The sequence below is a fragment of the Stegostoma tigrinum genome, chromosome X (assembly GCF_030684315.1).
Source record: "Stegostoma tigrinum isolate sSteTig4 chromosome X, sSteTig4.hap1, whole genome shotgun sequence".
Taxonomy (NCBI): domain Eukaryota; kingdom Metazoa; phylum Chordata; class Chondrichthyes; order Orectolobiformes; family Stegostomatidae; genus Stegostoma; species Stegostoma tigrinum.
In genome coordinates this window covers 11,907,198-11,922,299 of record NC_081404.1, presented here as the reverse complement: position 1 = coordinate 11,922,299, position 15,102 = coordinate 11,907,198, and the positions used below count along the sequence as shown (strand labels likewise).

Here is a 15,102-nt window from a genome sequence, read left to right as displayed (position 1 = left end):
CATCGACACAATTAGATTTACACACACTGCAGCTATTTGAAATGTTCCAATTCTCTGACACAGAATACCAATGGGCCTACGACTCCAGAAACTCAAGTCAAGACTCCATCAACTTCATCCATACTGCAGTCAACAGAGGCCAGAAGGAGAATCCATCCAGTTTATCAAGTTTGGAATTCATCCCAGATGTCAGAGCTGCACCACCCAGTTTCTCCTCCCATCTCCAACTTACTGAAATAACTCGTGAGTATAATTTGACTAACTGAAAGGTTCCATAAGCAACTGGATAGGCCTGATCATTTCTTCAGATGCCACTCAAAAAATCATGGACAACCCAATCCCAAAAATCTTGCCAGTAATTCTGTTCAGAAAGTTAAACAGGGCACTGTCTTTTCCTATTCCCAGTGATTTGCTAGGATATCAAGCCGTACTTATCACTTGTTGGTTTCAAAAATCACATTCAGTACCTGTAAGACAGGATCTGAATGTTATGGGATCATGTGTCAAGGCAGTTGTGGCACATGAACCTTTGTCCATGTTCTCTCCTTCTAAAGGCACTCACCTCTTTCAATTCAGTGATCTCTGGGACATTACCCAAATGGTATGTTTTCACACTTGTGCCTCAACTGTTTTGACAAGGTATTTTACTGCAGAACCCAGCTTCGTCCCTTATTCTCCAGGTGTTGTGTTTCACCAGAAAATGGTATCAAGTGATCAGGTGGTGTTAAACTCTGGACACTCCCAGCCTGAATGTCAGTTATTCTCTGGCTCAAAGTCAGTGAGCCAATGAGCCAACAGTGGCTGAACAGGTCAACTCTAAATTGGCTGGTGATAGCAGTGTACAAATTCTGAATGTGCGCGCACCTACCTCTACTCTTTTAACGTCGGTATTAACACATCCAACATAAATTGCATGCATCTTAAAACAGTGGACGAGATGGCTGGCATATGAATAATTTACATGTTTATTCACTCAAGTTGGGCAGATTTGTTTGTTTAAATATTTTTAGAAAGTTACAAATACAACTGAAACATTAAGTTGCTTTTTTGCTCCCCAGGTCCTGACAAAACGGTTGAGAGCATTTCTGACATTTGTAATCCATTTCAGGTAGAAATGGTCTTATTCCTCAACAGTTCCTTTGTAGCTTTCTCAAACTCAATCAAATATGCACAAAGCATCAGAGAGAGCTGAAGGAGCACCATTTCTGAGAAAAAAAGGGCACTACAAAACGTATAAAAGAACAAGCAAACAACAGACTGTATGCATACATACTTGAAACATCTAAAAAGAAAACCGTGAACCTGGATGCAACATTTTGATTTGCTACCAACGAAAAGAAACATTCATTTCCTTTAATAATTATCAAAAGTTTTCTTTAATACTCTGCCAACTCCATGAAAAGCCTTTGTACAAATGCTTTATCTGGAATCACATTTGTCAGGTCAATTGTGCGCTCATTGTGAGGTGTAGAGGAGTGGGACACTTTCAGTCAAACAGAAAGCCACATATGCCCTCTGCCCCATCCCAACACTGGGAAGAACTGTTACATTCAGTAACATTGTAAACATGATTTTCTTTCTATATATGTATGCATTTACACCAGGGGAGCAACCCCTGGTGGTTGGGTTCTTTGCCCAATGACCCTTCGTGCAAACCTCCCTTGACTGAACCAATTTGGCACATCCCAACCTCAATCGCCACACTTTACACCAGTTCTTGCAATTGCCTCAACTGAGACTGCCACAGTTTCGCCACATCTACGATCAGTTGATTGCCATTTGCCATTGAGCCCTTGTAGCAAGTAAACAGAACCTTCTCCTGGACTGGGCTGAATGAGCCAGGAGCTTGGGTGTGAAGCATCTACTGTATTATGGGGTCTCTCTGTTCTACCCATCCTTTTCTCTCTTTAACTCCACCTTTCCAGAAGGCACCTACGTCTGCTCTAGCACAGGGCTCTAATCTCTGAGACACATGTTACTAAGCGATGTCAGAATGATGGGCATGACAGTTGGTCAGATACTGCCAGCGCCTGACTTTCACACAGTACACTTTCTACAAAAAGGTCACTTTTAGCAATCAAAAGCAAAAAACGATCGCTTTCTTCACCCCACCAATTGTAGCAACTCTATGGTCCACGCTGAGATCAGTTACCTCAGTACAAGCCAGGGTACATCTTGCAGATGCTCCGCACATCTGCTTTGGAGCCACACTGGACAATACATAGAGCCCAAGGAATCTATGATAACCCTTCAAAAGGACTTCCCTTGCTGGAAAGCATTTTGGGATGCAATAAAGTTGTGACAGATGATATATAAATGTCAACCTTTTTTTAAAAAAATGGAGGAGATCCTAGCGCACTGGAAGAAGAATCTACATTTGACTGCAGACAACTGCAATGTATAATAATGTTGGACTCTGCTCAAGGGGTGTGCGTCTAAGACAGATTCCCTCTTAAAGATTCCAGCCTTGTTAAGACTAGCATTTATAAAATCCTGTTGTAGCTACAAAAAGGTAAACAATTTCAGGGAAGTAGACAGTTCTCTATAGTGTTTGCAGAGAATACTTGCAAGTTTTGGTACTGCAATTATTGTAACTCGAGTTCCGAGCCTGGAAAGCACATTGATTGTTCGGAAGGAAAAAATAACAATCAATAACTTCTTTCAAAAAAACTTCATGATACTTGACAAAAACAAAAATTATCATTCATTTTTAACCTTTAACCACTGTTTTTACACACACCTTTCTCCAGCCTTCTCAGTTGGCCAGCCGCCTCATAGGAGGTTTCGTAATGCTATTTTATGTCAAGCATATAGAAGCAGACAAGAGCCTCTCCCTCTATCTAGTGTCTTGCCACTGCTTAGGCAAATTGGCCATGAAGAGAAATTGACAGACACACAATGCAACGTCATGGGATCAATAGCACATCATGTTGGGATAACAAACACCCATTTCCTATTAGGGTGCTTAGTGACCCTGACAGTTGGAAGGAGATCGAATTAAAGTCCCAAACTCATGATCTATTAAAATGCCATGTTTCCTGCAAAATTAAGTTAAAAAATCAGATGGCCATCATCACTGCAGCAATTCAACTTGAACTCAGTCAGTAGGGTGAGGGAACACTATTCACAACCACAGTAGGCTTCTAACTACCAGTTTGAGTGAAACTCGAGGGCGAGAATTTATTTGCCAACAGCAGTGTCATGTTGACCATCCAGTAAATTTGAGGTGGACAACATGGGAGAGCAACACATTTGGAAAAAAGGTTCAACATAAACTTAGATTCCTTCCGTCCTGCCTTGCATCACTGACCCACACCCCCAAAAAATAAAAAGGCATCTCCTAGGCATTCTAAACCATAAGAAACCTCGACTTCCAATCAAGTACACGACTTGGGAAATTCAAGCTGTTGGTTTTAAAATAACATGTCGGTTCGGGCAGGAATTAAAACAGTGCAGGTCAGACTGAGGAGTGATCATCGTTCTCCACTGGGTTCACTTTCCTCCAGCCATGATTTTCAGATATTGCAAAGCATTGTGGGCTGCACTGGCACGGGCACCATCCCTTGTTGAGCCAGAGCCATGGCAAACAGTGGTGGGTTGTGTTGATAGCTCCACGAGACACTGGTACAGGCCACTCAAACTCAACTCTTCTGGAAAGAAAACACACAAAAAAAGAAACGGCACAGGAAGTTAGCAAACAGCTGGAAAAGCAGGCTCATTCAAAACAGCTTTCAAACTTCCTTGACTGCTACAGAGAATGCATTTCTGCCACTTCCTTCTCCCTTAAACTGGACTAACTGGCTTCACCACTTTTTTTTTTAATACTTGTATATGTGCCAGTATTTCTTGCCCCATTTCTAATTGTGTGAGAGAAGGTGGTGAGCAATGCCATCTTGCGCCACCGTTGTCCTTGGGTTAGGGATGTTACAGAGGGAGTTCCCAAGATTTAGCTCCAGCGACAGTGAAGGACCAGCGATCTATTTCCAAGTCAGGATTGAGTGTGGCTTGGAAGGGAACCTGCAAGTGGTGGTGTGCCCATGTATTTGATGTCCTTGTCCTTCTAGATGGTAGAAGTCACAGGCTCTTGGAATTCACCAGATTGGTGGTACAGAATGAAATCCTGGGCAGGAAAAACAACCACATTTAGAATCAGGGATGGGACTGAAAATATGTAAAACGACCGGATGGTGGAGCAGTAGGGAAAAAAAAGCAAACAAATGCAATGGACTCCAGCAAACTATGTCGTTTATTCTCATCTAAATGGCATAGAGGATTGCATGTACAACCTCCAGGATTTGAGCACATAATCTAGATTTCCAAGACACTAACAATGCAGCACTCATACACTACACTGTTGTTGGTACAATGTTTGAGATAAGCTGTTAAAATGTAGACCTGCCTACCTGCTCAGATGAATATAAAAAAAGATGTCACAGCACAGTAACCCAGATCAACTGATCAGCCGTCTCAGTTACTATTTGTGGAACCTTTTCGGATGCAAACTGGTCATTGAATATGACTACAAGTCAGTGCCAACGCCACAAAAAGTAATCAATTGCACGTGAAGCACTTTGGAACATTCTGATGATTTGGTGTGATATAAATGCAAATGCTTCCTTTCACTTCACAGCTCTTAGAATTAACTGCCTCCTTGCTTAGTCAGAAAAGCTTTACTCTTTGTTTTCCTGGTGGTAATCCACGCACTGGTTTCAAGATGATTTGCTGGCTGCACTTTAACGGTACAATCCCACAGTAAGCTCCTGGCATGAAACACAGAAAGCAATTGACTCCCCATGGGCAAAAGAGGCTCCATTCACAGTACAGTCAGCGAGAAGTGACTTACCGATATCTAAGTAACTGATGTCAAACCGCTGCTCTTCTGCCAGTTCCCTCAGCATCTGGCAAAAGTTAGAGTTGGCAACACCAAGTGGGTTGCTCTTGAGGTGAAGAATTCGCTCCCCTGCAGAATTCCGGAGCGAATCCCATGTGCAACCTGCGCTCTTGCCCTTTGGCCCATCCAGCTTATTACCAACCATCTGGAGAGGAACAGACAAATAAGCACAGTGAAGGAACCACCTCCTTTTGGCATGTTAGTCTATTTAAAACGTGGCTGCATTTTCCTCACCGCTCTTTCTATAAGTGGAATGCTTTGTAGCTCACAGTTCTATCACTAAAGCTGTCATCCTTCTGGTGGGATTGGGTGCTTGACTCTCTTCACGCAACAAACTCAAAACCCAAGTGTTGCTATCAAATAATTGTCTGATTCGCAAACTGAGTCTTTTGAGAGAAAGAATGAACTCCAGACAGAATGCACAAGGTCTTGGGGGAATAAACCCAAAAAAAAAAATCAGGCAACTAAAAATGCAAACTGAGAAGAAATTTGTTCTGGGATGGACAGGGGGAGAAAAGGGGGTTTAAAATGAAACTTGAACTCAACTGATAAGTTGACCATGAGGAACTCTACAAAGACTCTCAGTTCCTAAAATTATATAAAATAGCAAAAGTAGAATATTTACCCCCTTAAACCTGCTCCACCATTCAGTACTATCATGGTTGACTTTTTACCTCAACATCACTTTCCCACTCTCCCTGTACCCCTCAAGTCACTAAGCCTAAACAGAACCTCGATTGGCATTCAATCGTGTAGAATCAGCACAGGTTGCCAAGAGTTGCAGATGTCTCAGTTATTCTAGAAGCCATCTAAAATGCTACGGTTTGTGATACTCTTCATTCATAATCTCATGGGGCACTGTAGCAGTAATGTTATTGGAGACAAATCTAGATGTCTGGATTATTAATCAACAATTCAAATCACATCAGTTAGAATAAAAAAAAGGTACCATTATAAGTGGCCACAAAGCTACTGAACGTACTAGGAAAAACCTCAAATGCTTCACAAGTATCCTTTAGAGACAAAAACTTGATGCTCTTGCCCACTGCGGATCTATACGCAATTCCAGCTCCATATCAAAATGGTTGTCTCTTAAACACCGTCTTTAGTGGCTTAGTGAGTTATAGTGACATAAAATTAGGGTTATTAATGGCAAGCATTGTCAGCAACACCCACACTGAAAACAAATGAAGGAACTGAAAATTCCCCCTATTATTAACAGCCACCATATAACCACCAGAACATCACCCTCAAATGCTGTAAAAATATAACAATTCCAGACCAGAGAACTGTTGGACAGCACATGTTGTGAAAACTTCTCTCAGTCACTGCTTTACTGAACTGCTCCAGTGTTATCAATGCAGACATTCCTCAATATCTGTTTGTACGACAGAGGTAGTTTCCACTACTGTCTCTGGTTACTCCAGTTAGATCTTTGTGTCTAAAAACTGGCAGGGCTGTCATGTCACCACCAGCAGATTGCCAGCTCTCTCTCATGAAGCAAACTGGTGCTCTCATTAAAGACCGCAATTCATCCTTTCACACACTTACAATGGAAAACTGGTCATCTTCTGGCTCAACTTCGTTCCCGTCCCTCTGATCCACAGGGACATCGTGGATTCTAGCTAACATCTTTGCAGCAGCATTGCGCTTGGCCAGCTTTTTCGAAGTCCCACTCCCTACGACAGACGAGACATCACACATTAACAGACTGATCACACACCATTCATTAAACATTAAAATGAAATCCCTCAACCACTCAGCATGTGTTTTTTCAAACTAGGTTGGTGCAAACAGACCTCTGTGTCCAGTTCAACTGCACCACACCCCCAAATACAAGTTCCACAACTTCTGGCAGTAAAATTCTCACAGGCTGGGAGCTGAAGCCATGACGGTCAATGGACTCCTGACCCAGCTTTATGCTGTATGGATCGGTAATTCCACTTAGGTAATTTACATTCTGACATCTACTTAAAGATCAATTCATATTGCTGCCTTCTGGAAAAGTATCTCGACTGTAGTCAAATACACTTGATTTAACCAATCTTTTAAAACCCTTTTGAGTCTATTCCCTCCAAGTTCCATTCTAAAATTCTACTTTCTTACACAACTCCCACACAAAAAGGTAACAATTGTTGGCTTTGGGAAAGATCAGGCAGCAGTTCATCCAATGCCAGAGGGAGATCAGAATGTCCTGAGTAAATAAACAGCCTGTTTCACACACTAAGTGCCATGTTGCAGCAAAATTACTTTGTCTAAGATGCACACAAACTCCTACACTGCATCAAAAAACAAAGACCTGTGCATAAAGTACAAACATTGAATACTGGGGAAGAAAATGTGCAGAGTATTTCCAAAGTTGCAGTATTGACTTTCCTGGTTTATTGATTGAAATAGTAATGGAGGATTCACAAAGATCATGACTCAAAGTGAATGCAAAACAAATTGCTGAACAGCTACCTTAAATCTCAATTTAGGGGCTGACACGGAGCTCTTGCACTAAGGTCTAAATCTCCTTCCACAACACTCTGGGAATAAGAGCTATTTAAAATGAAATTCAGCAATGTCAAGCAAAATTAGATTTTAAAATTCTATTTTTCCAGTTCCTCCTTGTGCATAGGAAGGTAGTCTAGGATTTTTATTATGGAAAATTATTGGAAGGGGCAGGAAGAAAAACAAAGAGCAAATAATTTATACCCCATACCCCAATGTTGCTTGTACAATCCAGCTAGTTCTCAATTTGGAAGTGCCAGAAAATGTCTAGAAGTGTAGGATGCATAGTCCAAAAATGATGTGCAATATGGATGCTGTGGGAATGAATGCTCTGTGAGAATCAGTGCTGCTCGTTTCATGGAATCATAGCAACCTGTATCACAAAAGGTCATCATTTCAGGCTATTATGCCTGTTTGGCTCTTGGAAAGAACTATCTTGCTTGGTTCCACCCTCCCACATTTTGGACTGAAGTGCAAATCACTTGTCAACATTTTTCTAACCACATTCTAACAATAAAAAAAGCACATTAAATCCAACATCTATAGACCCTTGTAAAATGCTCTGCAAGCATCACTTTGAACTGTATACCACAGCACATGACACATGTGGAGCTTTTCTTAACTAAGCTCAACAGTCATTCGCTTCAGTCAGCTGCTTCATCAATGGCCTTCCCTCCCTCATAAGTGTAGAAGTGGGGCATTCACCAATGATTGTACGATGTTCAACACCATTGATGACTCCTCAGATATTGAAGCAGCAAATGTTCGAATGCAACAAGATCTGGACAGTATCCAGGCATGCGCTGACAGGTTGCAAGTAACATTCATACCTTACAAATGCCAGGCTATAACCATCATGAATAAGAGTCAATCTAACCACCACCCCTTAACATTTAATTGTGTTACCATTACTGAATTTCCCTTCTATTAACATCCTTGGGGTTACCATCGACCAGAAACTCAACTAGACTTGCCACAGAATCTCAGTGGCTACTAGAGCAGGTCAGAGACGAGGAACACTATGGTGAGTAACTCTTCTCCTGACTCCCCAAAGCCACCAGCTGCAAGGCACAAGTTGAGAGTGTGATGGAATACTCTCCACTTGTCTGGATGGGTGCAGCTCCAACAGCACTCAAAAAACACAACACCATCTAGGATGAAGCAGCTCGCTTGATTGGCACCACATCCACAAGCACCCACTCCCTCCACCAGCTACAGTCAGGAGCAGCAGTGTGTACTATTTACAAGATGCACTACCGAAATTTACTAAAGATCCTCACCAAACCCATGACTATTTCCATCTAAAAGGACAAGGGCAGCAGATACATGGGAACACCACCCCCTGCAAGTTCCCCTCCGAGACACTCACCATCCTGACTTGGCAACATACTGCTGTTTTTAAATTGTTGCCGGGTCAAAATCCTGGAAATTCCCCACCCTCCAGGCAATGTGTATCTATCTACAGCAGGTGGACTACGGCACTTCAAGAAGGCAGCTCATCATCGAATTCTCAAGGGCAACTAGGCAATAAATACTGCCCAGCCAGTGATGCCCACGTTGCACAAACAAATATGAAAAAATACTGGCACTGGCTTGGCTCAGCAGCCACCCAACAATGCAACTCAGAGCCAAAATACTGAAGAAAGGCAGTAGAGGCACCTGACCACAGCAGCAGTACTAGAGGCATGGACACAAGACACCAACAAACACTGAAGGACTGTGGGGTAGGAGCAGCGTGCCCATACCTATCTCCAAGAATCTCTCTACCCTGCAAGTCATAGTGAACTCTTTCCGGTGGGCAGGACCAGATTCCTGAGTGACTGTATATTCCGGAAGTCTCCATCCTTTCTGAACCACCAGCTCCTGGAAAGAAAGAACACACACTAAGCAGAATGTTACTGATGATGCACTGGCACGTCATCAATCTGCTTAAAGACAGCAATACACAATTATCTCAGCATGTAAACACAGTGGCACCTCTCAAGGGTCTAGACCCGAAACGTCAGCTTTTGTGCTCCTGAGATGTTGCTTGGCCTGCTGTGTTCATCCAGCTTCACACTTTGTTATCTTGGATTCTCCAGCATCTGCAGTTCCCATTATCTCTGCACCTCAAACATAATAGATTTTTAAAAAATTATAACAGATGTCTTGAAGTGTAGTGGGTAACATCCCTGCCTCTAAGCGAGAAACTCAAGGTTCAAGTCTCGCTCTAAGACTTGACGGCCATGGAAGGCACGTGCATAACGTGGCCAAACAGGTTGAGTGAATCGTTCCAACACAGGCTGATAGTGGGCATCGAGTCATACAGCACGGAAACAGACCGTTTGGTCCAACCAAGCCATGCGACCATAATCCCAAACTAAACTAGTCAACACCTGCCTGCGCTTGGCTTACGTCCATCCAAACATTTCTTATTCACGTACTTAAATGTCTTTTAAACGTTGTAACTGTACCCACATCCACCACTTCCCCTGGAAGTTCATTCCACACATGAACCACTCTGTTTTAAAAAAAATTGCCCCTTGTCTCTTTCTTTTTAAAAATCTTTCTCCTCTCACCTTAAAAATATGCCCCCTAGTCTTGGAATCCCCCACCACAGAGAAAAATAACTACCATTCACCTTATCTATGCACCTAATGATTTTATAAACCTCTTAACCTCCTACATTCCAGTGGAAGAAGTGTCCCAGCCTCTTGTTATAAATCAAACCCTCCCTTCCCAGCAACATATCCTTCCTATATCAGGACATCTAGCACTGGGGTCAGATTCCTGTTCAGCCGTGTGACAGAAAGGAAACTGGAGCTTCTACCATCACTGTCCATAGCTCCTGATTATAGAATGCACACATACCAGGAGGTAGGCCGAATGGCCGGTGTGGACAAAACTGCTGGCAGCAACACAGCACTTGATCATTGCCTTGTATGCGGAGAAGATTGTGACATTGTGGTTTTTAACTTTGGCAAGAAGATTATGAACGGGTGGCTATACAGCAGTTTCCAACTGATGGGAAGAGCAAAACTAAAATAGTTGAGAATAAATCTAACAGGGAATCCAGGAGGAATTCTTTATCTAAACGATAAAGATTGCAAGGTGCATGAACACAAGTAATGGTACAGGTGTACAGAAGGGGTAGCTAGTAAAACATGAAAGTGAAAAGAAACAGGAGGACATGGGAGTAGGACAAGATGAAATTGAGTGCATGGAGACTCACGTGGAGTATAAATGCCAGCATGACCTGTTGGGCTGAATAGCCTGTTTCTGTGCTCGACATTGTAAATGAAGGTAAGTAACCAGTGAACATGTATCCTCAGTGTTGGGAAATGAACAAGAATACAATACCTGCAATGCCCCAACAGGGTTGCATTCCGCCAGCTGAGCAGAGCTTGAGCTTTTGGACTCAGTGCCAGAGATCCTGGAGGGGGTTAAAAAATAAAAAACAAATGAAATACGGAAAACTCATGACCTATAAATATTTTTCACATACTCAATGAAGGCATTTTTCTTTAGGCAGCTATGCCTGCCCTAAATAAATGCAGAGGAAAGAGTTGGGTGACTTACCCCTTAGGGTCCACTCAATTCCAGACCAAAAAACCTTTACCTTACACAAACAGATTAATATCCAGCCTCAGGGAGAATGATGATTCAGTGACTTCTGCAATTTCTCCTTACTACCTGGTGCTACTCTGTGGGCTAACTGGCAGCCAATATGCAAACCTTCAATGCATTTCTCAACTCAGCAGATACGCACACAAGAGGCTGCACAGCGTGGAATTTGGTAGCAGGGAGTGAAAGGGGATAGGGAAAGAACAATGAAACAAGATAGTTGACAAGATACCAATTCACAAAACCCACAGAGGAAAGTGAAATAAAATCAGCTCAGCAAAGCTCTGGAAACACCAGAGACTACAAGATCACTTGCAAGGATGGAACATGGAGAAACTCTGCTTCAGTTGTTCCTTCCATAACTAGTCTCCCAGCAACTTGGCCAGATTAGGTATTAGGGTACAGTAGCTTAGTGCTTCAGGTACTGGACGGGGAGGTTGAGAGTTCATATCCCTGAATGGCAATTCAATAAATCTAGCAACTTGTAGAAACCAAAAGATTGCAAAATACTATTGTTCTATAACGTAAGAAATAGGCTCAGGAGAAGGTCATTTAGGCCTTTGAGTCCAATCTGACATTGTAGGATCAAATCTACAACATGATTTTCCTGCATTATCCTCGTATCCCTCAATATCTTTAGTATCTAGGAAACTATTGATCTCCTTCTTGAACATAAATGATGACAGAATCTCTATAGTTCTCTAGGAGACAGAATTTTAAAGATTCACCACCCCCGAGTGAAGAACTTCCTCCTCATTGCCTACCTCTGATTCCTAGACTGGTCCCCTGGTTTTATCCCTTTTTCCCTGTAGTCAGGCAAAACACCCTTTGTGCAGCTACCCTGTTATTCCTTGTAAGAATTTTATTGTGAAAATCCAATCGCTTTACCCATGTCCTTCAAGGAGGGGTCTCTATTCTTACCTGCTTTGGACTGAGAGCTGATACAAGTTCCAGTGTTATTGACTCTTGCCACTCTCAGGCCTACTATAAAGAAAGTGAGTTAAATACTGCCTTGCCAGTGTTGCCCATTGTCGGAGAACTTTTTTTTAAAAATCGAAAGCAAATGTCTGTATCTCTGCTGTGTGGTGTTGTGCTTTAACAGACACAGGCTGACACTAGTATCACATTTGCACTGTACATTTTACCAGGTGTCACTTCAACAAGGGTAACCCATCAGTTGAGCTTCCTCCTTTCCTATCTGGCACAGGTATCTCCAGTTTCCAGCACCTGTACAATCTAGTCAGAGTTGGCCCAAGTGGAAACGAACTATGAGCCTACATCCTTCCTATGGTATGGTACAGGCCCAACACACTGAATCACTGCCAGACTGAACAACCTGGGAGTTAAACAGGCAGGGATTTTTAGAAACAAAAACCTTACAAAGCACCTTGTCACATCTTCAAGAAACATATATAAAGCGCTTCGCTTTCAAAGTTTAGCGACTGTCATTGTGCAAGCAAATGCAGCAGCCCCGTTTTGCGCACAGCAAGATCCCACACTGCACGAGGAATGCTTTTGGCAGTGCTAGTCGGGAGAGGAATACTGGCCGGGAAAACTCCTTGGTTGTCTTTGATTTTTTATTAACTCCATGCACATTTAATAAAAAAAAAAGGACAACTCCAAGTTCTTCATATCCACCACCAGCCATCGCTAACATCAAACTGTTGGGTTAAGAGCTTGTGCAGATAAACATGTTGTAATAATAGTCTCAAAGTAAATCTCAAACTCAAGGGTATACTCCCTTTTTCATTTCCATAAATGGATTATTTTTGGAAAGAATGATACACAAAAAAATTCAGCATCATTAGGAATGCATCAAGGGAATGCGGAGGCTTGGACAACTAAATGGATTGAAGGTCTAGTTCTGAAACTTTTACAATGTTTAACACAAAATAGGACTTTACCTGACAACTTTAATCCTTTCTACAACTGACAGACTGCCTCACTGAGTGCCCACATGTCATCAGTATTGCCTGTTCAGGTTTACAGGCTGTAAATGAGAAATCAAGGAACTGATCTTGACACAAGTTCTGGGTGCTGAGTCCAGTACCATTATACTTTAAAACACATAGCTGCCTAGAATCTTTCATAAAAGTTCTAACTATTTGTAACCGCCAACATATTATACGCCAATGGCGCTTAAAGACACCGCACGCAGAGCAGTTGAGTTTTACAGCTCCCAGGCTCAGTCTCTGATCTCCATGTTAGTTCAGAGAAGGGAAGGAACTTGTATTTGCATAGCGCGGTTATCACATTTTTTAGAAACATTCCAAAATGCGTCACATACAATGACTTGCTTTGAATTGAAGTGCAGTGACTTATGTAGGCAAATGCCACAGCCATTTTGCGCACCGCGATGTCTTGTAAACGCAACAGGAGGAGAGAGTTGTCAATCAAACTTTTGGGGGTGTGTGGTTTCACGGATTAATGCCAGTTCAAAGGACTCTGGACAAGCTCCCTTCTTAAAAGCTACAGTGTCACACCCACCTAACACCAATTGGAGCATGAAAATGGCCACTTTGGTTTGCTGTCTCATCTGAGCATTGGATCTGTACTGCATCAGCAGCCAGAGCTGGTGAAAAAGGCGACTATATTTGGAAAGGGGGCAAATATTGTGATAAAGGTTCCTTTTTCTGAGCACCAGCCAGTGCCCCCTGGTGGTGAAACTGCAAGGTGAGAGAATAGTTGGGGGATGAGTGCAAATAGCACCACTGGGAATAGCTGTGATGCCCTCGTAAACAGTAAATCAGGGCTGCTAGGGCTAGTCCTCAAGGAATGACCACTTAGGTGCAGTCTTGGGAAGCTGACAGCACTTGAGGAATGGTTTCCCTGCATATGTCACTGCCGTTTGGAAGAGATGGAGACGGGAAAGGGGGAAGAAGGGCAAATAACATAGGGTTGAATATCACCATAGAAGATGGAATGGAAAGCTCTTTCTAGGTGCAGTTAGCTATTCACGTACTTGACTCCATCCAACATGGGCTCCAACATGTTTCCTCCCTTTAGTAATTTCAGGGCAGCTTCCGCTGCCTTGTGCTTTGCTGCCTTTTTGCTAGGCCCCTGACCTGAGGGGGGAAAAACATTAATTAAAACACAACTTTAAATAAAACCCACAAAACAGAAGCCAACTGTAAAGCAACTAATTTAAACGGCTACAAAAAAAATGTTTTCAGCCTGGATACCTGAGCTGAATTGATCCTCACACAGATCTGAACAGTCAGCTTTGGGTCAGGTTAGTTGATAGCAGAAATGCACCTCAATTCCTTTACGCGTTGTTAGAAAGTTGGGTCGAATATTCATGAATTGGAAGGCCGGAAGTTAGAATGTCGGTAAAATAATCATAGGGAAAAGCAGCGCCATGGTCCCCTTAAAAGCTTGTGCTTGGTCTGTGCTTGGAAGTTTACAAGTACTGTGCACAGAGAGTGCCCGAATTGAGATATTTTGTATCCAACAGCCAAAGTGCATTTTCACCAAGACAACAGGTTTGGATTTTAACCAATCAATTTGAACCAAGGCCCGAGATACTAAAAACCTATAAAATTTAAATAAGATGGTGTTGACAGCATTGAACCAATCCTACGCAAGAAATACTACTATGTCCTTATGAGTATAAAGGAAAGGGCATTTGACAGAAGTGGATAGAGCCATCTGCAGCAAAAGTAAGTCCACCATCTGAGACACAAACCTGGCTTTCACAAAAAATTAAGCTCTCCAAAAAGAGCCAAAGGTACCACGGCATCTTTAGTTCAAAGTCCTCACAGAATAAATTACAGAGGGAACTGCAGAAAGAGAGATGTTCCTGACAGATGATCAGCGGAGAAGACGGAACTTTACAGAAGACACATTCTGTGTGAACTTGAGAGAGATTAAGTTTTAATGTGTTGCTGTCTTATTAATTAGGTTTATATGAGTGGGACTTGCGTTTATTTTAACATTATTCCAGTCAAATTGAGACCAGTTAGGAAGTATTTAGTGGTCTTGAGAGGAATTGTTCAGTTTGTTAGTAATTCTGTTAATTCATTCATTGTTAGGGTTAAACAAATAAATGATTTCACATTATTTGTAAAGTGGAAATCAAGGATTTTCTTTCTTATAATCACTCTTAACAGATTACG

The 15,102-nt window shown here is 42.2% G+C and overlaps 1 protein-coding gene across 3 annotated transcripts in view; it reads right to left on the bottom strand.

The window, feature by feature from the left end:
- Window positions 1–947: 947 nt before the first annotated feature.
- Window positions 948–15,102, bottom strand: part of tarbp2 (TAR (HIV) RNA binding protein 2) — a 32,215-nt gene continuing 18,060 nt past the window's right edge. For 2 of the 3 annotated variants that reach the window (XM_048523670.2, XM_048523667.2), the window contains exons 3-8: window positions 13,950–14,052; window positions 10,724–10,796; window positions 9,130–9,247; window positions 6,443–6,570; window positions 4,844–5,036; window positions 948–3,650 (exon numbers count right to left, since the gene is read on the bottom strand). In XM_048523670.2, the coding sequence (XP_048379627.1) occupies window positions 3,493–3,650; window positions 4,844–5,036; window positions 6,443–6,570; window positions 9,130–9,247; window positions 10,724–10,796; window positions 13,950–14,052 (773 nt within the window). In that variant the 3' untranslated portion in view covers window positions 948–3,492. The remainder of the gene's footprint in view (window positions 3,651–4,843; window positions 5,037–6,442; window positions 6,571–9,129; window positions 9,248–10,723; window positions 10,797–13,949; window positions 14,053–15,102) is intronic. The other variant, XM_048523669.2, reaches the window with a different exon arrangement.